Genomic DNA, 22,780 nt, shown 5'->3' with positions numbered 1-22,780 from the left:
ATCATGCTATACTTATGTTTGTAATGATTCAGAGCTATTTTAAGAGCACAAGTTTAATCCAGATGCCAAGCAAAACAGGTTTGCATCTTATTTCAAATTAGGGGACACACTGCTTGCTATTCCAGGCCATCTCATGGCTATTAATGACCTACGCCTCAAAGTACACTGCAGGTGCCAATAGCCATACCTTGATCCCTTTAAATGGCTCTGTCCCCAGAAGCGATGTTAGCAATCTTATTGCCTTGATAGTAATTTTCCCAGAATGAATATGGAGCATGACAGGACTCCTAAGCAGCAGTAAGCCTCACATAATTTATTACAGACCTTTTTCTACCCGTCTTCCTTTGAATTGCAGTTATTAGTAGTTTCACTTTTTCTGGTGCTCCCTGTAACCTCTACCCTGCAGTAGGTTTACGATACAGGTTTAATTTTGTCTCATTTCTTCACCTTACCTAATTAAATTTTAAGATTAAAAAAAATTAATATAAAAAACCTGCAGAGAAACAGAATTGCCCCCTTCAGACCTCACAAGCTTCAGAGAAGGCAGCTTTTATCTTGCCAGTGGCAAGACCATCACTGCAACAGAGGAAGGAGACAGACAATAAATGAGCATACAGGGAGGTGAGTAGCAACCCTGCAATCCTGCTCAAGTGGCACACAACAACACAGGTTTCCTTAATAAAAAAAAAAAAAAAAGTTAAATTTTTGTCTACATCAAATATTTCACGCCAACTCTAATGAAGCCAGAATTTTGCCTATCAGGACCAAACTGGTCTCAGATCTGTAACCAAAGAGAAGTGGATACCCCTATCTAAGTGCATGAGAGAACAGCCGCATCTGAACCTGTTGCAGTCTCAAGAACAGGGAATTACAGAAGCAAGCTGCAATAATTGAGGTTTTAAGGGACCAGCACAGATGAGGCCATGCAGATGCTGGAGGTGGGGGCCACTCGCAATGATTATGCCAATATTAAGCCAATATATTTTCTGAAGAAAAATTCTAAATGAAGAAGGGATCTTGAGAAGGCACTGGAGCCAAACTGCCTGAGGCTGGCTCCTTCTGGCCAACAGGGAAATTTCTGCCTCTGAAACAGCTTGCATAGGAAGTTCAGATCTTAAATTTACCCTGAACTGTCTCCTGAGTGGCACCAAGGCTTAGCAACTTTATTAATAGCAGCAAGCTGGAAGAAACATTCAGCTGACGGCTGTAGCGATGGTTGTAGTTTGTTTTAAAAAGACAGTCTTTTTTGGGGGGGAGGGGATTTGGGGTTGTGGTGGTGGTGTTGGTTGGGTTTTTTTTTTATTTCAGATGCACAAAAAAGGATAGATGGAGACCAGAAAAGGCAAGGTTGCAGGGAGGAATCATTATTGAATAGAACAGGAGGCAGGAAAAGAAACATGAGACCAAGAAACAGAGAAAGATGTGTCAAAGTTCAAAAGGATGAACTGATATGTAGTTCTGCAAGCTGCATTGAAGATAAGGGGAGTTTAGCAGAAAGACCCTTCATTAGCAGAAAATATTCATTAAGCATACCAAGTGGAAAAGTTTCCACATTATGGCTAGTTCAGAACAGACTAGAAACTGTGAAAACAGATACACTGATTGTTCGGGGGTCTCCCAAAGATTAATGGGTCCTCTGTTCTTCTGTCTGAGGCCTGCTCTCTAAAATGTCTTGTGACAAAAGGTCATGTACTCTGTGCACTCCCTTTAGGAAATTGCACTAATGAGTGTAGATCCTGCTTTGATATGTAAATGTTCAGTGGTTTACTGCATATGCTGAAATGGTTTTGCTTGCCACCGTAAAATATTTTTAAAATGAAACTCCTGATCAATTAAAAAAATCAAATAATTACTGTAAATTATCACATCTCTTATCCAATATAAATATACTTTAATGTCTTGAAGAGCAGAGGAAGTAGTCTGCCGCACGTTCTGCTTTTCAAAGGCTTGAATTTGTCTTCCATCTGCTCAACCTCATTCACCTATAGAATTCAAACATAATTCCAGAGTAAAACAGCTCTCGAGCACCTCCAGAGTTAGAGGATGCTCGCCGATAACGTATCATCTATTCGTACCCAACCCAGACAGCAATGACCAGCTTGAGAGGCTTTGCTCCTGATACCACAACTTCAGTTCTCTCCTTGCCAAGTCCCTCTGGTTCAGCTCTCCTTTAACGCTCCATATTTCAAAAGACCAATTAAAACACCCTTTTCTTTCACATCATATGTTATTTGGCGAGCACTGTTTAAATACTTTTTAAAGGGTGACATTTCATCATTTCATACCACCATCACTGCAGAGTAAAAACTATGGATGGAAAACAGAGGAAAATGCTCAGTGAAGATTTTTACTTTCTTTCAATCCCAGTTTCTCCATTTCAGCAGCTCATCTGAATGTTTCAAGCTGTTATGTTTCTAACCAGCCCTGCACAGTGAGTCACGTTACGTGGTAAACCCTGGTAGTCCACGCACAGCTAACGTGTCTCTGAGCCGTGCTGGTTCAGCGCTATGCAAACTGACTCACCTTATTTTCCTTTGTCTAACTGAAAAGCAACAAGTTGTATGACAGGATAAACTATGAAATGTTTAACACGGTGTGCATCCACAGAATCCAGCTGAGCTACAGAGGAGCCTAATGCCGTTCATGTGCCTGCTTCTGTACCTGCACCGTCGCAGAAGGAGCAACACCAACACCGTCACAAGACTGGCACTAAAAATCACTGCGTCTGTGAGACATGGAGGGGGACAGAGAGCAGTGCTCAGCAGACAAAACTTCAAACGGTGAATCCCAAAAATGCATTCTGAGAACACTTTTCTGTGTGAAGAATGCCATCGACAAGTATTATATATGGCCTTCCTTCTCATCTTCCATCAAGTCTTCTACTGAATCAGCTACAACAGGTAAACTGCGTGACCCTTTTCTCTACTCTTGCTCTTCAAATAGGATTTCTTATTTGGTAAAGCCATTGAATCAAGTTAAATTTGCAATTGAATTAAAGCAAATGGAAAACAAGGACAAACATTTTTGTGTAAAATTTCAGTGACATTTTATATGTACTTTGAAAGGGATTGTCCACAGGAATTTCCCAATCTGCTCCTGCATGCACTCCTGCAATTAGACATGGCTTCCTGAGACCGAGGTTGTCTCAAGCTCCTTCTGCTTGCACAGCTGCTAATTCTGTGAGAACTTTGGTTTAATGATAGTAAAATATATAGTAGCATATGCCAAATTTGTCAGGGATGGAGCATTCTAGTGGGAAAAGACTGGTAGAGCAACAAGGAACATGGGACTGGGAACTCAGTGTGTTCCTTGCTATGGAAATGCAACAAGTGCCTGGTTCTTGCATCAACCATGGCAAATCCTTGTGACTTTGGTACTGCGGAGATGAGCCTTACTCAAAGGCAAAAGGACAAATAAGGAAAAAGTGTGAGTTATTGAAATTCTTCTTATACTCCAGTGGCAGCAGGTGGGCTTTATTAGGGTCACGGGGCTTCCAGCAGAAACGGGAGCAGGGAAGAAAACAAGCTTTTCAGAACTGCCCTCCCTCAGTGATTGGGGCTTTGCTACACACATAGGCTCACAGACCCCAGCTGCTGGCCAAGGCACTGTCATCCATGTGGGTTTGGTTACCTGGTGGCTGCACACCTCACAGCACCAAACACTTCAGGACACAGAAAGCAGGTCTTATTCACTTCCAGGCTGTTCCCTCTTGCTCAGGTGCCCACAGTCTGCACGTTATTTGACATACCACGAGTAACAGTGCAAAAGCAGAGTTAACAGTTAGCAACGGAAAACACAAAGTCGAGGATGTACCATCCAGGTAACACAAAAACCTGCAATGAAATCTGCCACGTTTGACATCTTAAGTGTCCCGATGAACCAGACATCCCAGAAAAATATAACACGTAAAACTGGATTTATAGCAAAGTCACCTATTTCTAAGTTGCCATGTGAAAACCATAAACCAGAGTCATTAGCACCTCTGCCTGTTGCATTTTTGACATAAGCAGACCATACCTGAATAATGGTCTATAAAGCCAAAGACAGATGCACAAAACCCAGACTATCAGGACCAGGCTAACAATATTATCTTCAGCGATTACTATACCATTACCACTTCATTTCTAGAGAGACCTCCAACATATCTAAGTAAGTCTTGACACTGCCTTTCATTATCTGTGACTCAAAAGACAAATTGATACAGTAAGCCTTAGTTTCCAAGTCTGTTTTAAAAACATAATTCTGTAACAGAACAAAACAGCCGGCATGAAGACACCTAGAATTGTACATAAATTGAAAGACTAAGAGTCTGATGACAGTCGGTCATTCACACCAGTTTTGCTATATGCACCACCATTCACTACCTCTAGTGATTTAAAACAAACTTTGCAGTTTTGACATTTTCTTCCTAAAAGGCTCTCACAGAATTGTTAAATGTGCAGTGCAGCCTTCTACCTTCCTTTTATAACCATCCTTAGAGCCAGTCATTTATCAGCTGTGAGCAATGACTATTAAAAAGGTGCCCAAAGACACAACACACATTTAAAAAAAAAAAAAAAATCAAAAGCCATTCCCAGTGCCTTCACCTTGCAAAGCCTTTTACAAAGTCAGTGAAGAACACTACCCTCTGCTTCACACAGCGGTAAATAACCACACAGGCAGTGGAAGACTAGGCCTGAGACGTATAGAAAAGACGGGCGTGATTTTCAATCTTACCTTCTGCACGTTGGGTTTGATGCACCGAACAAAGAAAGGATTTGAAGAACTCAGCGTCGCCATTAAAGAATGCAGCGATTCCTAAAACACAGGTAGAAGACAGCACTTCACAAGCTGACTTTTTGTACAAGCAACATACCCCGGCAAAAGCTCTTGCAGCTTAGCATTGCAGACAATATCTAACTGCAACACCTAGTGGTATACACCAGAAAGTACTGTACCGTATAAGCTCTTGCTTGTGAACATACAGAATCAATACATGCATGTTTGTTTCTTCCACCTGCCCTTCTGATCAAAACTATCATCACTGTTTTACAGTGAACAAGATATACAGATTGATATGAAGAAAACTGTTCATAAGGAAACACCAAATGGGGAAGTTGCTGTTTCAGGGATCTTCTGAATGACTGCTTAAGACTTAGGATCCACATTCCCAAATTGCTAAACTCGAGCAAGTCAAAAGGAAGGATAAGGGGTCTAAGGTAAAACTAAAATACCCACAAAACCAGATTTCCTCTTTTCAACCACCCCACACCAACTCATTTTCCATTTTCCCTGCCATCAGCAGCATTTTTGTACAGGGACTTCCTCCCTCCTGTGTGGTCTCAACCTTTCTTGCTAAAAGGACACTCTGATAATAAATGTAAGTCAACAAGAGGGTAGAAGAAATATTAAAAAATTCTGAAAAAGGAGTTTAGAATACAGTAGACATTGTTTTACCAACACTAGGTTTTAAAATGTTCCCCTCCTGAAATTAACAAAAATTGAGTAGAGGATAGAGTGGTAAAGAAAACTCATCTTGCTGAAAGACAACACTAACAGCATTAAGCAGACAGTTTCACAGTTATTTCATGTGATAGCCAATTGCATTTAACAATAAAAAGAGAGATTATAAGGTTCAGCTAAAAAAAACATGGAAGAAAACATGGGGGTTTTCCTAGTTTTAGAACTCTGAATGACCCAATACACATTTAGACTATCAGTTGTCTGAACCTCAGCCTGGAGATAAAAATAAAAAAAAAATCCCTCAGTCCTTTTATGATTATTACTTTAATTACACATCCGCCCCTTTCCTGCCTGAGCCGTCATTCCATACCTTATTCCAACTCGCCTCATTCTGTATCATTAAGTATGATAAACCATTTTAAACTGAAGTCTTGCATTTACTTTGCAGAGATACAAATGACTGTATAGGAGGGGAGCTGAGACTCTGAAGAGCCCAGAAAGCTAGCAATGATACTGTTTCACCCCTCAAAGGTGGCACTGTGTGCCAGGCAGCAGAGAGAATACAGAGCAGGCTGCCAAGGAGACAGAAAATTCACTTTTTAAAAGAGCAACACTGTGCATCCTACCATATGTTTGGGAGCGAAACTGCCAATGGCAGTCTGTTACAACAAATTCTTGCTTTAATCTGCAAACCAAGGGCTTTTTTGATGATTAAACATGAAGTGATAAAGGCAACAGGCAGAGTTGTGGCTGTGCACAAGAACTGGTACAGAGCAAAGGAAGCAAATGGTAAAGTAACTAGGAACATAAATGATAGTTCTTGGTTTGTTTGCCTTTGCCAGCCTATGGACCAGGAGTCGGGGGCAGCAGACATTAAACAGCCAGAAGATACAAATACAAGTATTTTTATGTAAAGACAAATATTTACAGCTTCAAAAAGTAAAGGCTTCATCTATACTAAACCCGTGTGAACATTACAACCTCTATGGACAACTAAGCCAGTTCTCTCAACACAGGCTACTACTTAGAGTGACTGGAAAAGTTCGTCAGTCTAAACAAAAACGATTTAACCTATTTTCACATTGATCTGTGGTACAGACAGCCAGATTCTGCATAGTGCTGCAAGCCTCTAAATCACTGTCAGGTTACAAGCTAATCTGAAGTTTGCCCTGCTTTAAGCAATAGGCTGAAACAGATGGTATCTAACCTCAGCTATTCTGTGTGTACCCCCAGGCCCACATTAGGCAGGCTGTCAAATGAAAAGAAAAGTTAACCAACCTATCATGAGAATAAAACTGTGAAGGCAAAGTTCTTATCTTCAGTTGAAATGAGATAGACTAATCCCTGGAAGGCTTTAAAATGGAAAAAACACCCAACCTAATTCTTTGGGGACAGGATGATGCTAAGGTCAACCTCTTGTAAAGCAGCCCAGCTGGTTAATGGTCAGTTACTGCAGTTTTAGATAAGAGACAACAATGTTTTGATCTCATGTTTCATCATGCTTTAAGTTGCCTGGGGGGGCCCTGACAGAGACGAGAGGAAACTCTACATTATGTTCTACCTTGCAAAGTGGGTGCAAAAATATGGTCGATTTTTATACAGTAACATCTTAAAGGTCTACTTTGCACAGGTACAAATGACTAAGTGGAAACAGTAACTTCTGCTGTCCCAGAGAGCTAGCAAATAATACCACCGCACCACAAGAAGCGGGTATTGCCTGAGATGAGCGATGGTGGCACAAAGCAAGCTGTCCAGGGAATATAACAATAGTGTTTTTTAATAAAAGACACTGTGCGTGCCCCAGCATACACTCCTTGCTGTTCTGTCCAACAGTTAGCAATAGTCTATTAGGATAAAATCTGCCCTCAAGGGCTTTGAGTCTGCTCCCTTTTTTAAAAAAAAAGTGAACGAACAGTGCAAACGTATATTAATTCAAACAAAATGAAAGACAACTAATCCAGACTTGTACTCATGCAATTTAGAGAAGGTTTTGTGCCAATCTTTCTCTTTTAAATAATTTGCAGATAGACTTTATGCGAGATTTCAATTTGGTGCCATTTTTGATGGGAGGGCTATAAAGCCTCATAAAAAGGTGTTTAATAAAAATGCTTTCCAAGCTTTAAGTTAAAAAGCAAGGCAACACCTTAATGAGGTATTTATTCAGTACTTATTTTTCTTAGCATATAGGCACTGCTGTAAGGCTTTGTGCGATTTTGTGGTTCGTTTTAGATTAGAAAAAAACGGGGACGAGAGACGCCAACTTCATAGATGTGCTTTAAAATAAGGACAAATAAGCAAGTGGAAAGCAACAGGAGTTTGGTGCGGATGGTGTGATGCAAAGGTTAGTGTCTGCTTGAAGCTAGCTAGTATGGCCAATCAGTTGCTTAGTAAATGCATTTTCATAGAAGAGACAGCAATGTTTTGATGCTGCCTGTTTTAATCTGCAACTGTTCTTTACTGAACAGGGTTTATCTATCACTGATTTGCTACAGAGCAGAGACAACACATTAACTAACCTTGAACTGGAGACTGACAGTGGGTTTTCGGTGCTTGCTTCCACATTTAAGAGTGTCTTGATTGTTGCGACTTGAAACATGTTCAAATAGATCGTAGATGAAATCAAGACTGAAACGGGAAAGAAAAAGAATATCTCTAAAGTGTATCTCAATAGATTATGAGGCTTACCACTATAGAATGCAAAGAAAGCGCTGTCCTTTAGAAAGCAGCTCCTCCATCCAAAAAATGCTTATTGATTTTCTCTATAATCTTTAGTAAGCAATAGATTTTGCCTTTGCAGCATTTATGCAGGGGAGAAAAAAACCCCCAAATCAAAACAAAGCAAAACAAAACAAGGAGGTTCTTTCTTCTCCACTCCCAACACATCATTAGGGAAATCAAGTGTGAAGTTCTAGAGTCCTTACTGCATTTTATTCCACTCACTCAACCAAAACTCCAGCTGACTGTAATGGGAACCATACCTGAACAAAGACTGAAAAACAAGACTTCCAGCTTGTTTGGGGCCATAACAGAAAATAACCACCCACATGAGCCTCACTTTCAGATACCAGCTGTGTATGCTGTTTTCCACCCTATCAGTCAGGTATCCTTCTCTTACCACTTCTACAGAAACACAGACCTTTTAACTTGAGCTCCAGACAGATGTTGCTGCAAGAGCAAAACCAGGCCCCGCAGCTTGAACTCATTTATTACTTTTACCTACATACTTCAGTTGACAGAGGTTATGTCAGATATGTCATGAAACCAGAACAAACAACACAGAGAGGGAAACCCTTATTAACAGTTTCCCCTGCACAGAAGGGCTTAAGGGATTTACAAACAAGCAACTCGCACAGCAAGGCAGGATGACTGGATGGGATGGGTGAGGGCAGCAACACGCAGGCTCAGCTCCCTCCTCTTCTGTCACCCCTCGGTGTGTCCTGGAGTCTCAACCACGCGCCTACAAAAAGGGACGTGGTACCGCCCCGGCTCACGGTGTACCACTGTAAGGATCCTGAGACCTTACACAGCAGAATGACAGGACGCATGCAGGTACCAAAGACATCCAAGTTCAGACTTTCAGTAACATAAATCTTCATAGAAATTCTCCTTTTGAAGCAATTACTATATAGCAATTTGTACTGTGGTAGGTCCCTGCCACTAAGCTTTCAACCAAATTAGGGAATGCCAGAAATACAAGCAAATCAGGCTGTATGTGAAGAAAAAAAGCCACACGCATGCTGCCTGCGAGGCACCCTGAAACAGTTAAAAACCATCACCAGCTTTCAGCATCCTTACTCACCACTGAGCAGCAAGTGAGCTCTCTAGCAACCCTCTGGACCAAACAGGGACGAGGTACTGTACAATGTAGGAAAACCTGACTTTGTGAGAACCGATTACAGTCAGATCTGCTTACAGGCACCTCTCATATTTCTTCTATACTCATTTCAACTCTGTCAAGGTCTGATGCTATGCAACATCTAACATATTCAAACTCTGGCAGAATTAGGTGATAAACCCTGGCAGAATTAGGTGATAAGACACCCCTTAACATCATGTCATAAACAAAAATCGCGGAAATGTACCTGCTTTCACGTAACAAGTTCAGGAGATCATCTCTGAAAGTATCTCTGTTCTTCTCCAAGATCCCCCTGACATCGTACTGGACCTAGCAGGAAACAGAGCTGATTCAAACAACAAGCCAAGTAGTCAGGCACCTCTCACAAGAGCGGTACTGTAAAAAGTGCTGAGGGAACAGAGTGCTTTAGTTAATTTTGAGCAGCCTCAGGGTAAAATTAAGCTAATGAAAACTCCGTTTGGAATAATTTCAGCAAATAAAGAAAAGAAAATTACCTCCCCAGCGTAATGCTTCACTCCAAAGTTGTGAACAGCAACTCTTGGTTTTACATAAAAAGGATTGTTCTAATTGGAGGGGAAAGAAAAGAGAAAAATATTTGGGGGAGGGGGTCAGGGAGTGGAATGATAAAAAGGGTCACATTATCCCCTCAACCCAGACCTAAACAAACCACTGTCTTCAGTGAACTCCCTGGAAGATTACTGCTCCAAAAGCAAACAACCAACTTATAACGATAATAGGATTTGTTAGTCTGGGCTGCTTCAAATGCAGTAATAACAGATTTATAGTATCTAAAAAGGCATTATACTAAACCTGAACCCATCTGGCAGAACCATCCTATTAAAGGCACTCTGAAAAAGAAGGCTCTGTCTTAAACTGGCAGTTACGAAGATTTGTGGATATGCTTGTATCCCAGAAATTCTTGAAAATAATTCTAGGATCACAAATAAAGGTAACACTAATCTGGATGGAGGAAACAGCAGCCTTTCGGTAACTGACATCAAGGGAAATTGAAGATCTAAGTAATCTGAGTTACTGCAGGTTGTCAGAGCTCTAAGAGCAGAATTTGGCTTAATCACCAATATGGAAACCTTTAACTGGACAGTAACAAGGATATATTCTTCCAGGTAACGGACTCAGTCTTGACAGTAAATGATACAGATTGCCATGGAAGTTGGATCACATCCAAAACAGCCTCTATTAACTACGCAACCATATATTTGAACCATGAATTTCTACAGAAGCAAAGAGACCCTCCATAATTTGCACAGAAAACGTGAGCAAAACATCACGTACAGCATGCTGGGTATTCAACTTCTCCAGCAAGGTGGAGTCAGTAGCTTGAGGAAAATGGCTCTCTTCATTGATGAGTGCCAGCAGCCCCAGTTTCTAGAAAAACAAGAAGAGGCAGAAAATGAATTACTGCACAGATGGACACAGACATTGTCCCCAGTTTGGAAAAATCACAAAGTCCTTGAAGTTGTTGTGTGCAGAGAGGCGCAAAACCACCCGGACATGACTAAAACCCCTCTCTTGTAGAGGACTGCAATCCTGCTTTTCTGGCAACACTCCTTTTGAAAAATACAGCATATGATACATGGGCAAAATAAAGAAAAAGCAGCTACTGGAAGAAGCAATGGTTCTCCTGATGTAGACAGTTTTTAGGTGCATACAATGACTTTGCCCCAGAATATATCCCCAGCCTCCAAGATCTCCAGTGATCAAGAGTCCCTTAAATATGAGGAATTTGTGTAAACAGCCTTTCAAAAATTTGTCTTCCATAAAATTATCTACTTAGTTGTTGAACCAATGCAAACTTTTAGCACCCACAGTGCCCAGGGGAACAACAAAAGAGACACAGTTTGACTAGGCACTGTGTGAAACACAACCTCCCTTTGCTTTGCGTATGCCTCTGTGTCATTTCCTTTGATGTTCCCTACTTCTCCTACTAGAAGAGGTGGTAAACAAAGCAAGCTACCCCGCAGTTAATTAATGTGTCCAGCAAGCTTCAGGCTGATACAACCTCTTCAGAAAAACACAGTTCTCCAGGTGCACATTTTAATAAGCCACTTCCCATGGGCCCAGCGCAGCTCCCAGCAAACCACACTGTCCTGACTGCAGTCACGTCCTGGCAGCTGGATACCCTCCCGCTGCCATCAGTATCTGTAGTCGTCTAAACTCATGCAGCCACACACCCCGCTACGGAGATAAACTCAGGCAGCCCGCTTGTACTGCTGGCAGAAGTGAACATGGATGAAAAGATATAGAACTTCGGCTTTGTCATCCCGCTGGAGTTGTAATTTCTATGCAGTGAACTCACACTTCATCTGCCCCTCACCGCTAATGTTCCTACCACTAACTTTGCAGAAACTTCATGCTCTTTTACATGTTCCTTTAGTACAAATCAGAACACAAACAAAATTATGGATGAAGCCAAAATTGGCAGGCAGCAAATGAAGATTACCCACATCCCATGAAAAGCCATTACGGGAGCAAGACACTGCCATTCTTTCTGCCCCCTCTTTCTATTCTATTTAATCATCTCCAAATATTGCTTTTGTATATAAACATACACTGTTAAAAGTTACTACAAGGAAAGATACATATATTGAGCATACAATATAATCTATAATATATCCATGCGTGAAAATGATCTGAGTAAAAGTTCACTATTTAAACATGCAAGATCCACCATTCTCTTCACTTGCTCTTTGTGTTGGCAAGTGTTTTAAAGACGTATTACCTCAGAACAAAAACTAGAAATAGGTACCAATATCATATTGGTTATTACCTTTTCAATAAGATCCAAGCACTCTCCATTGTCTGTCCAGTCAATATCCTCCCAAATTAGTCCTTCCCTAAGGAAAATAAGGAGGGCCTTTATATTGACAACTACAATGAAATTATTTTAAATATAGGAACAGGATGAGCTGACCTATTTGTCTTGCAAATCAGAGCAAAATCTGCTTGCTTTGAAAAAATACACAGCTCCAGACAGAGATTTTCAAAGGAAGCTAAGGTAGCTGGGAACCCCAATTTCAAGTGAATACTGATAATTTTCAAAATTCTTCCAAATTTCATCTATATCTCTTACCTGCTGTATTCCAGTTGCTCCAAGGAAAAGATGTGCTTGTTGAAATACTCCTGAAGCTTTTCATTTGCATAGTTAATATTGAACTGCTCAAAACGGTTTACCTAAAGAGACAAGAAATTTTCAAAAATGCATACACTCCAAGTATTTTACTTTGCAAACAAGGAACTGGTTCTGGTTTAAGTCATAACATGTTTAATAATCAAGTTCCAGTGAAGATGACAAAGATACGTAGAACAATGAAGCATAAATAACAGACAATCCATCTGAACAAACTTTTGAAACCTACCTCAAAGTTTTCGAACCCAAATATGTCCAAAACTCCAATGGACTTGAAGTCTTCCTTGCTCCTGATTCTGCTGTTGATTTTCTTAATGACCCAAGCAAAACACTGAGAATAAAGTGCCATAGCCATAGAATCTCTGCTGTCTATTGCCTGCATTAAAGAAGGAATACACAATGTATCAATCACCCCTGCAACTGAGAACTTATCAAACTTTGCTGGTCAGCATCCTTTGCACAGCATAAAGCAATGTATAATGCAAGTAGGTTTGTATTCCTATGTACCTTGACAGCAATTGTATTAACAGCTACAGAGCATCACGATTTAAGCTTTAACAGTGTAAGTTATGAGCTGTACACCTATGTGGCTTTAAAATTACCTTTCAAGGCTAAAGCATTCAAAAATTAGGAAATTATAAACTTAAGGTGTGGAGGAAGAAAAGAAAAGGAAATAGCACCTTAATTTACCCCTTTCTAGAGGTAAGCATGATGTTTTGTACACCTATTTCTAATCCCCTTTTTGTAAATAATAAAATTGTTCTGCTGAAAGTTTTCAAAAATGCCCACCTGACACAAATGTCCATAATGAAAAATATCAGCCTACAAGATAAGAATCTGAAAAAAATGGTAAGCAATCTGGCTTAATAAGAATAACAACAGCCAAGCTACAAGCCCTGGCCAGAAAGATAAGATGGGATCTACAGAGATTTCTAAAAGTCTAATATATCCTTCCCCAAAAAACTATGTAGTATATTTGATAGCAACTCTGATGCATGAGCTAAGCTTCTGTTCCTGAGTGACCAATGATTTCCCTGGACTTGAAGACCGAGCCATATATTTAACAGACCCCCAAAACACGTCAAAACCGAGACGCCTTTACCTGTTGTATACTAAGAGGTGTTAGGATTTCTTCTCCCCTGAGTATCATTGACCTCTGTGTCAACGCTTCAGTTAGCTGTGTGGAGTCCAACCCCAGCAGTTCAGCAGATCTACCCAGAGCTGGCAAAAGAAAGAGACAAATACAAATATGTCCTTAAATGTATAATGTTATGACACTAATTTGTTGTAGTATTATTATTATTATTACTACCACCACCATTTAAGATGCTTCTAAAATGATGGGGATTAGAGATAAAAACACAACTAGAAACTCTAGCATACGTTTTTGCTGCTCATAAAAAGGCACGGTATCATAAATATGCACAACTGAAGGAATTTAGCAGTAGAAATTCATCACAAGTAAGTCACAAATACTTATTTTCCTCTTAATGTTACATGTCAAGGATTCAAATAATCTACTGCTTGCACTAACATTTTTTCCAGAAACAAACAGTAATTCACTCTTTGTCCTCATGAATGCGCTTCAGCTTCCCTCGGGATGATGAGGATAAAGAAAACCAATGAAATTTTTTTTCTTACATGCATACTTCAATTTGCAATTTTGCTATAATGTGGTATATAAAGCAGTATGTAATGCTACTCTTTATTGCCATATTTGAACAAACATTTAAAATGCTCACCAGCCCAATCTTTACACATACCAGCTCATACCTTCAGATTTGTAATTGAAGTACTGAAAACTCTAACAAAAGATACCTTCGGTGGAGATATCAGTTAAGGAACATACTTGAGCACTTATGTTTTATCAACTTGAGAATATTTCAAAAAAAGAATTAAATTAAAATGGAATTTCACTACTATTAATGGAATAAATATGTGCCCAAGGTCTTCCCTAATTAAGACCTAGCATGCAGCAGCAGACTAGTTTGCCTTATCTGTCAAAAAAAACAAAAATAACATTTTAATCAACATTTTCAGATGCTAAAAAGCAGTAAGACCCTTTCACTGTTTGTCCTTGCTATGGTCAGATATACCAGCAAAAAATATAGCTTTCACAACCTCAAGAAACATTTACATTTGGCTGCACAGCCTTCTCACCTGTTTTAAAGGACACCTGTGCCCCACCAGCAGTGATGAACTCAACATTTCCTAGATGCAAAATGCCAGCCAACAGCCTCAAAACTTCTCGCACCTCCTCCTTGCTGAACTGCATCACTTCCATTGCAGTCTGGAATGACACGTAAGCTTCTTCAATAACATGCACACTGACTCAAAAATGGGGACAAGGACAAACCCACCAACGGTGTTGTCAGGCCTTACAAAAGCAAGTCGGGGCTGACAGAGGGCTGGCAGGAGTTAATTCCTTTGGTTTCATCCCAAATCAAACACACTGTAAGACATGACGGGGACATCTTGAACATCTAAGTATCACTCTGGTTTTAAGAAATCTCCTTTTGATGCTGTAAGGATGCTATAATTTGCTTTCAAATTCTTCATTAAAATTGTATAAATATTGGAATGCCCTACTGAGTCGTGCATCAGATACTAATGCAAATTAATGAAATTGCATCTGATAACCTCCTCTGTATTTTTACCAAATGTTGCCAATTAGCCTTGTAGGTAGCAAGGCATAGGGGAGGAAACACAGCAACATGTAAGATTTGCTCACTTGTTGTTTCAGCCACGGAGAATTCAGAGGAGGCCTTCTGCAGCATATTCTGGGCAAGCCATGAAGCCCAAACACATATCTTACCAGTGTGGTCTGACATCTTACAGCAAAACTGAGCAAGAAAAAGAGATCTACGTAAAATATGTTGAATCTATGAATCACCAATATGGCAACGATCAAGGCTTAACTATGTAAATGAGGAGAACAGCAAATCTCCATCTAAAGGAATATTAAAACAAAGAGGAGGAACATATGCTTTTCTCTGACATAGATGGGGTAAGCAATCGTATGCCTCTTGAAATTACCAGAATTTCCCAAATTTGGGTTTAATATGAGCCTATCTGAGTCCAGATCACAGTTTTATACCCTTACAGTTAGACTCATCATGTTACAGTCACTGCAGGTGTCTGACAGATGACACGTGACACATTTTATCTTTCATAAATCATCAATTACAAATGGAAAAGCCTCAGACTCATCCCACAATTAAAAGCAGAGAAAAGATAATGGTTGAAGGTTTATTTTGTATGGACGACCTTTCACAACAGAGCTCTAAGAAAGGCAGCAGCACTAGGAGTTCATCTCCACGCTCACCGTGCAGTTCCTCCTTGTCTCCTATGAAAACGTTTCACTTAAGTAACATTTCTGGGACTTAAACCACAATAAAAATAGGCAAAGGAGATGACTATAATAGGAAAAGACAGACAAGGGTGAACTGCAGGGCTCCTGCCTGCCTCCTGTTCTGGGAATGCAGCCTGGCAGTCTCAGCCAGTGCTCCAAGCCTGCCCGCACTGCGGGCAGCACACAAACGTCACCTGCCCAGCTGATTTCATGCTCTGCCTCCCCTGGTATGATTAGCACAAATTAAATATCATGCTAATCAACTTAAGCATGTGACTATAATATAGATAAGTTTCCAACACCTCCTTCCGCCATACTATATGAGGGTTTTTTACACTAAAAATAACTGCTGCATCCTCTACACGTTGATTTGTCAATTTGGCAAAGAGATTAACGTAGCTAAGCAAAAATAGTTTGGTGAAGGGCATAAAACCAAATATTTTGTCTGATTTTTTAAATCTAACACGTATCACCTCAATGATATAGTAAGCAAGTAGCAATTATCCTAACACTCAGTACAGACAAATTGCTGTAGCTAATTGGCATGGGTATAAGATATAAAGCCATTCAGAGAAAGACACCATCAGGACCTGGTTTTTAATCTGTGTATACATTTTCTTCAAGTCTATTGTCTAAGTTACTCCATACAAATGGATTTCCCAGCTGCAACTTAAAGAGTCACAAAAGCCGAGGTGCTTCGCTCCCCATGTGCTGCACTGCGGACTCAACCCAGTAGATGCTACGTCTGGGCAAAGCTTTAGGATGGAAAAACAGTGGAAGCAGACATAGCTGTAATATAAAACAATGCAAGGAAGGGCAAAAGCATGTAAATGCCTTACCATCTTCCCAACTGACATTCTTTTCATTCCAAAATGTAATAATTTCACTAAATTATAGCACACTTTGAAATGATAGAGTAAAAATCAAATATTGGAGGGAAGGTAAAGACATGCTCAAAATGACAGTGAAGTGTTGTGAGAAAATGTAAGTCCCTGTAAGATTAGTGCCTCAATGAGAGAGCTGCGTGCGCAGGTAAGCAGAAGAAGGCTTTGTCCCCTGCTCCATCAATGGGCCTCAACGCACCTAAACCGCCAGCATTTTTAAAGCATAAAGAACTAGGGAAACAACTCACAATGACTTCCTTGAAAGAATCTTTGTCACTGATTGTCTTATCCACTATACATCCAGACTGATTCAGGTAGTGGTAGTTCTCCGGTACAGATAAGTAAAAAGCATCTAATGAGGAGAGAAAAGAGGACGAGTGAAAAAAACAAAATCCCCAAACAAAAGCACTCCACAAATTACTATGTCAGAGTTAAATAGTTCACAATACATTTGCTCAGAAATTATGATGATGCACAAAACAAATTCATATTAAAATCAGATATGGGGTTTTATTCTGCTGGTTTTTGCTTCATTTAGCTGCACAATGGAGTTAACTCTACTTTTTAGCATGCAAAGACAGCAGGCCCAAAGGGAGATGCCGAGACAGCTTTAGGCAATTTTGCACATATACAAATGTCATTTCTTTTGTTAGTGGATTTATTCTTTATGAGAGAGGATTAGAGGAACAAGAATTATTTCTCTTTGTTGCTGTGGAGTTATTTAGTACCAGCAAAAATATTCAGCTTGAACGGAATGAGGCATGTTTGTCCCCAAGTAATTTTCCCAGGGCCACAGCAGAAGCTGGGAGAAAAACTACCGGCAGCTCGGTAACATTCTTCAACTAAGCAGGTTGCTTTATCAAGTTAAGCTCAAATTCACACTCACTGAGTCCCAGCTGACTAAATAACCTATTTCTCTGCTTGGGTTAGCGGGTTTCTGCAGTTAAATTCTCCACTGCTGTCACCATGGCCGACTGCTAGCAGAAAGCCACTACAGTTGTGTGACTTGCACTTTGCCACTCACCTTTCTCTCTCTCTTCTATCCCTGCCAGCAGAGCATAGAATATATGATAATTTCTTTCCCCAGGGTTTTGTCTTACTACACGATTCTGTCAAAGTAAAAAATAGTTTCCATTTATGCAATCATTTTTAAGGAGAAGTTTTTTATCCACAATTTCAAAGAAAATATTAAATCAAAACAAAATTAACTGAGCAAAAGCAAACATCAACTTACTTTTTCCAATAAATCTATAGCCAGGAAGAAAAACTTCAGTCAAGGAATAAAATAAAAAGCAATTAATGCACAAGCTATTTATAATCTTCCTTCTTTCATTTGAGACAATAGGAAGAGCATCATGGTCTTTTCTTACAACGTGCCTACTGCCATAACAAGATGAATAAAGTAGCAGCAATGATAATACTGCAGCAGTTCTAATACCAATGTGTTCCCACACCTCCTTCTCCTCCATCCCACCAAAACTGGACTTGTCATGCTCTGGGTTTTAAATGACACCTGCTTTCCTTTCCTTTCTCTTTTCCCTAAAGCTTGGAAACAGCTTTAAGGATGAAATTTGTCCCACTGCAAAAGCAGCTTATGTTCAAAACACTAGATAGGATCCCCTTGGTATATTCCTCATCCCCACACCTCTGGTGCTCTGGTGGAGCTGGCTCATAGTCCAATTTTGCCAAATGCAGGACAAATCCAAGGATTTGACCCACCCAGGCTCACACTGCAGAAATTCAGCAGCTCTGCTCTTTCAAGCGCTTTTCCAGAAAAGCAAGCAGCTTATCTTCGGGTCTAATAAATGATGGAAACAGCTAACAACTGAAGTTATCCCCAAGAACTCGGGCTGGTTTAGCTCACTACATAGGAACATGCACATGAGCTGTGCTAGCAGTAGCAATACAAAATTCTGGTCCTCCAAGAGTATATAAACCCCACCCCACCACAAACGCATGTGTGCATGTGCACAAACACATGCAGAATTTGGTGTTACTGCTTCCCTTTCCCACCTACATCAGCTCAAGTTAATTGTGTGTGTTTCAGGGTGAGCTGAAAGGACAGACAAGGGCGAGCCGCTTTTCTCTCAGCCCTCCACAGAGGAGGTATGCGGGGGCTGCCCGCAAACAGGGGTAAAATCACCATACGAGGATACAATCTATAATTCTTCCTCCCTGAATGTTTCCTTTCTGACAGATGTTCAGCTGAATAAACTTCCCAAAGCGACTTGAGTTGTTGTTGTAAACAGTCTTTGCATTGCCAAAAGCTTCCATAATTGGACTGTGAAAACACAGAAGAATGACAAGAGCGTTAACGTGTGACCAGCATGCCAACGGTTTCACATGGGACTGGTGAAAGGAATAGCACTCACTTCTGACACCCTGCTCAGCCACAGCCTACATAACTCAGTATTATCCTCAATTTATTAACAATGGGCATCTCAATTTTCTATCAAAAGATGCAAGTATGCAAGCAACGGGAAGATTAATAGTACCAAACTACTGTGCAGCTTAAACTCTAACTGCTCAAAAGATTCATGCCATTCTCATTGCAGTACTCAAATTACAGAAATAAGAAATCTCAGCACATGCAAATTGCTAGACAGATGTAGGGAAAATAGTCCTTGTCCTAAGGCAATTAAAAAGAATACTTACATCAAGATACAGCAGGTAAAACAGAGATGAAGGATGATAAACAAAAGTAATAGCATCTCAAATTGTCTTTGTTTTTAAATAGTTTAGAACCATGTGTTATTTCATTTGAACACTAAAAGACTTTTTTTTTTGCTTGCGTAGAGTGTGTCCAATTTATCTGATGCATTAACTCATCTGTCTTATCAGTTCTCCTTATCCTCCCTTTCCTGAGCACGCTTTTACTACCTGCATACTTTATCCTCACCATGCTGTATCTTGTTCTACCTCATCCTCAGGCTATATAAACCAAACCAATGGTTTCTCCCTCCCATCACCCATTTCCCTCACCCTGATTATCTGAATTCAGCCCTAAACAAAAATGAAAGCCACCACTAAATCATCATCCATTTCAAAACTCTGCATCTTTTTGCTTCATGAAGATATACCACTTTGCTCGCAACTCTCTAGAGCAGCCAGGTAATTTTGTTGAATGGACAATTTCCCCCTTTCCAATATTCATTTTGTTGTTCAGTAAATGCACCCACATCTTTAATTACATTGCAAGCTCTTATTTCAATGACAAGGCTTATGTCTTCTGGAAAAAATAGCTGTGTATTGAAAGATCTAGTACCTGCTCTCAAGAATAGCTTGCTCCACACAGGAGGTCTTCTCTCTGCAGGACAGCTCCAGCGAATGTTGGCTCATTGCAGACAAGAACTTGAGGATCAGCTTAGTGCTTTCTGTCTTACCAGCACCACTTTCGCCGCTGAAAGAAGAAGAAAAGGAAAGTGTTTGCACAGTTCCAGCTGCCAGGTGAAAAGCCCTCTGTCTGGCCAGCCCTCCAAACTCTTAAGTTACTGGAGGTCAGGAAGACTGGGGTGATTAGAAATGATACTCAAACAGCAACAGAATACCCCTCTGAGCTTGCTGAATGTGACATTCAACACAAAATGCAAGTTATCTTTAGACTTCATACCACCGTTCAGACAGCATTTCAAGGCATTGATTGCGTAAGGATCTACACAACAACCATGAGGCAATGACAAGCCCTCTGAATACAAACAACTACGCAACAATCCTCACCAACACGGAAAAACAAAGTTAGAACAAAGGCATGGCAACAGTTGGGGAGAAAGGCTAGAAGGGAGCCCTGCTGTGAGAAGGAGAAGGTTAGAAACACCAATGCAAAATAACACAACACAAAAAGGCTACTAGTATAATTAATACTGATATTCTTAGTGAGCAACATATTCTTTAAACAAACTTTTTATATGCCCATCCAAATAAACCAGATTCACAAGTTCAAAATATACAATTTTCACCTCTCATCATCATCAGAGATGTAAAACCTCTTATATTCACCCACAGCAGAACAAGGCTATTTGATAATGCTAAATTGGGATTTTAAAATAAAACTGTTAATAAGCAATCTTGCTGATACAAACAGAAGGCAATATACTCAATTTCTCTTCAAAACCAACACTCTAAAAAGGGAAAGTATAAATTTGGCTCATTTCCCCAATATCATTTCCCTTCAATTATGTAGCCTTATAATTAAAAACACACCATGAGCCATTAAGAAACATAACTTGTGGTTAAAGTTCGCCTAGTTTGCTTACTTTTCATCTGAAGTCATAGCATTATATCCTGAGCTGCAGCCTAATTCCTAGTTTTCCTAATTCCTAATTAAACTGTGCCTAATTCCAGTTTACTGCCAATGGAAGGAGGTACATTTTGGTCTTGTCCTACCCTTTTCATTGTAGCAAGCAGGAGTTTTGTCACTGACTTTGATGGAGTAGAACTGGGCCTGTGGAGCAAGCTTAGTTTATCTGACAGTCTTTTGTTGTGCCATCGCTGAGTGGTGGCCCTGATGATTTTAGGTTACGGCAAAGTATAACGATGCTTTCTAGTAGAAAGCAAAGAAGAAAGGTACAGCCCAAGAAAGCAGCATGGCATTTTCCTGCAAATGAATGCCAGCAATTACAAAAATAATCAGGGAAGAAGCATTCAGAAAACATAATGAGATATAGGAGTTTTGTAGCTGAGATTTACATGTTTCCCAAGAAGAATCAAATGTTTCCTAAAACTTCATACAAGATATGCTACCCGCTGATATGTTCCAGCAAGTATGATTCATCCATCATACTTATACCATCTCAAACAAATTCTGTAGTATTTTTAATTTAGTTTTACCCTTGACGCCTGCCTTTTCGGTATTTGTTCCCTTTCTCTTTGCAGACCCTCACTCACTCCTTTGCCAACAAAGCAAATACTTAATATTCCCTGTATTTAACACTCGCTCCTTGTACAAAACATTTCTACTACTAGTTTTGAAAGAGCTTCACAAACCCTTGCATCACGCTTGTCTCCTGCAAAAAATCAAGTGATACATACCTCTTCCTGCCTACATTTTCACCCCCTCTGAGCAGCGTCTAGCTCAACAGTACAGATATGAGTGCCAAGGAGGACATGAGCTCTTTCACTGACACCATCCTTCCTCTGTCCCATGGTCTGGAGCATCTGTAGTTCTATGGAAGCTGGAAGTTATCACACCGTAATCGAGAGCAATTCTACAAGTGAGATATTCAAAGCTGATGGAAAAGTATTTCCTGTGCCCATCTCTGGTACAGTTGGTATTATGCACAATTATATGCTCTTGATTTTTTTCTTAGAACAGGAGCAGCTCAGAACTGGGTCAGGCCAAAGATCTACCTGCCCAGTGTCCCATCTCTGACAGTTGCCAAATGGAGATGCCCAGGGAAGACATGCGATACTTCCCTTCTGTGTTCTTCCACCTTCCGGTTATTTGCTGTTCAGAGGGTTCCTGATCTAAACCTGGTTTCTATGTGTCTTGTAGCCCTCAGTGGATTTCTCTTCCGTTAGTTTCTAGCCATACTCCCTTGAAAAGCATATGAACATGTCTTCTTTCAGATCTCCCTCCTATTAGCTTCAATTGATGTCCCTTAGTTCTTGTATTGGAAAGAGAAACCAACAACTCATCCCAGTGCTCACTCTCTCTGTTGTGCATGACTTCATGGATAAGCCCCCCCAATTTGAGCTGCCCGTCTCCGTTAGCCATTCCTACATACGGAACCATCCTATACTTTTGATTGCTCCTTTTTGTTCACCTCTGAACCACCTCCAGTTCCACAAAATCCTCCTGGATATCAAGCAAAGGGGAAAAAGGCTCGTGCAAAATACTCAAGACAGGAGCAAAGGATGGATTTACCCAATGTTCTCTATTCATTTACTAGTAACTGTTCTACTCGGTTCAGTTTTACAATCACTACTGATGGCATAACAGTAAGATCTCACTCCTGCATGGTGTTGCTTGGCTCAGGACCCATAATTTTATGTGCATCAAGTTGGCTCTGCATTTTTCCTTTATAAAATGCTTTATTAAAACCAGTTATTATTAATAAAAGATAAAAATCAAGAACAAGGATGCTAAACTTTGAAGTTGT

General features: G+C 40.2%; 1 protein-coding gene across 1 annotated transcript in view; it reads right to left on the bottom strand.

Annotated features, from left to right (window-relative positions):
• Window positions 1-22,780, bottom strand: part of MYO10 (myosin X) — a 169,469-nt gene that overhangs the window by 52,228 nt on the left and 94,461 nt on the right. The window contains exons 5-19 of the mRNA XM_052781271.1: window positions 19,948-20,082; window positions 18,839-18,963; window positions 17,917-17,930; window positions 17,707-17,791; window positions 16,931-17,034; window positions 14,607-14,736; window positions 13,549-13,667; window positions 12,676-12,822; window positions 12,390-12,490; window positions 12,087-12,153; window positions 10,592-10,684; window positions 9,793-9,861; window positions 9,525-9,607; window positions 7,959-8,067; window positions 4,717-4,797 (exon numbers count right to left, since the gene is read on the bottom strand). Coding sequence (XP_052637231.1) covers window positions 4,717-4,797; window positions 7,959-8,067; window positions 9,525-9,607; window positions 9,793-9,861; window positions 10,592-10,684; window positions 12,087-12,153; window positions 12,390-12,490; window positions 12,676-12,822; window positions 13,549-13,667; window positions 14,607-14,736; window positions 16,931-17,034; window positions 17,707-17,791; window positions 17,917-17,930; window positions 18,839-18,963; window positions 19,948-20,082 — 1,462 coding nt within the window. The remainder of the gene's footprint in view (window positions 1-4,716; window positions 4,798-7,958; window positions 8,068-9,524; window positions 9,608-9,792; window positions 9,862-10,591; window positions 10,685-12,086; window positions 12,154-12,389; window positions 12,491-12,675; window positions 12,823-13,548; window positions 13,668-14,606; window positions 14,737-16,930; window positions 17,035-17,706; window positions 17,792-17,916; window positions 17,931-18,838; window positions 18,964-19,947; window positions 20,083-22,780) is intronic.

Source organism: Harpia harpyja, chromosome 1, assembly GCF_026419915.1.
Source record: "Harpia harpyja isolate bHarHar1 chromosome 1, bHarHar1 primary haplotype, whole genome shotgun sequence".
In the NCBI taxonomy this organism is placed as follows: domain Eukaryota; kingdom Metazoa; phylum Chordata; class Aves; order Accipitriformes; family Accipitridae; genus Harpia; species Harpia harpyja.
The sequence above is the reverse complement of the archived record's forward strand: the minus strand, read 5'-3'. Positions and strand labels throughout refer to the sequence as shown.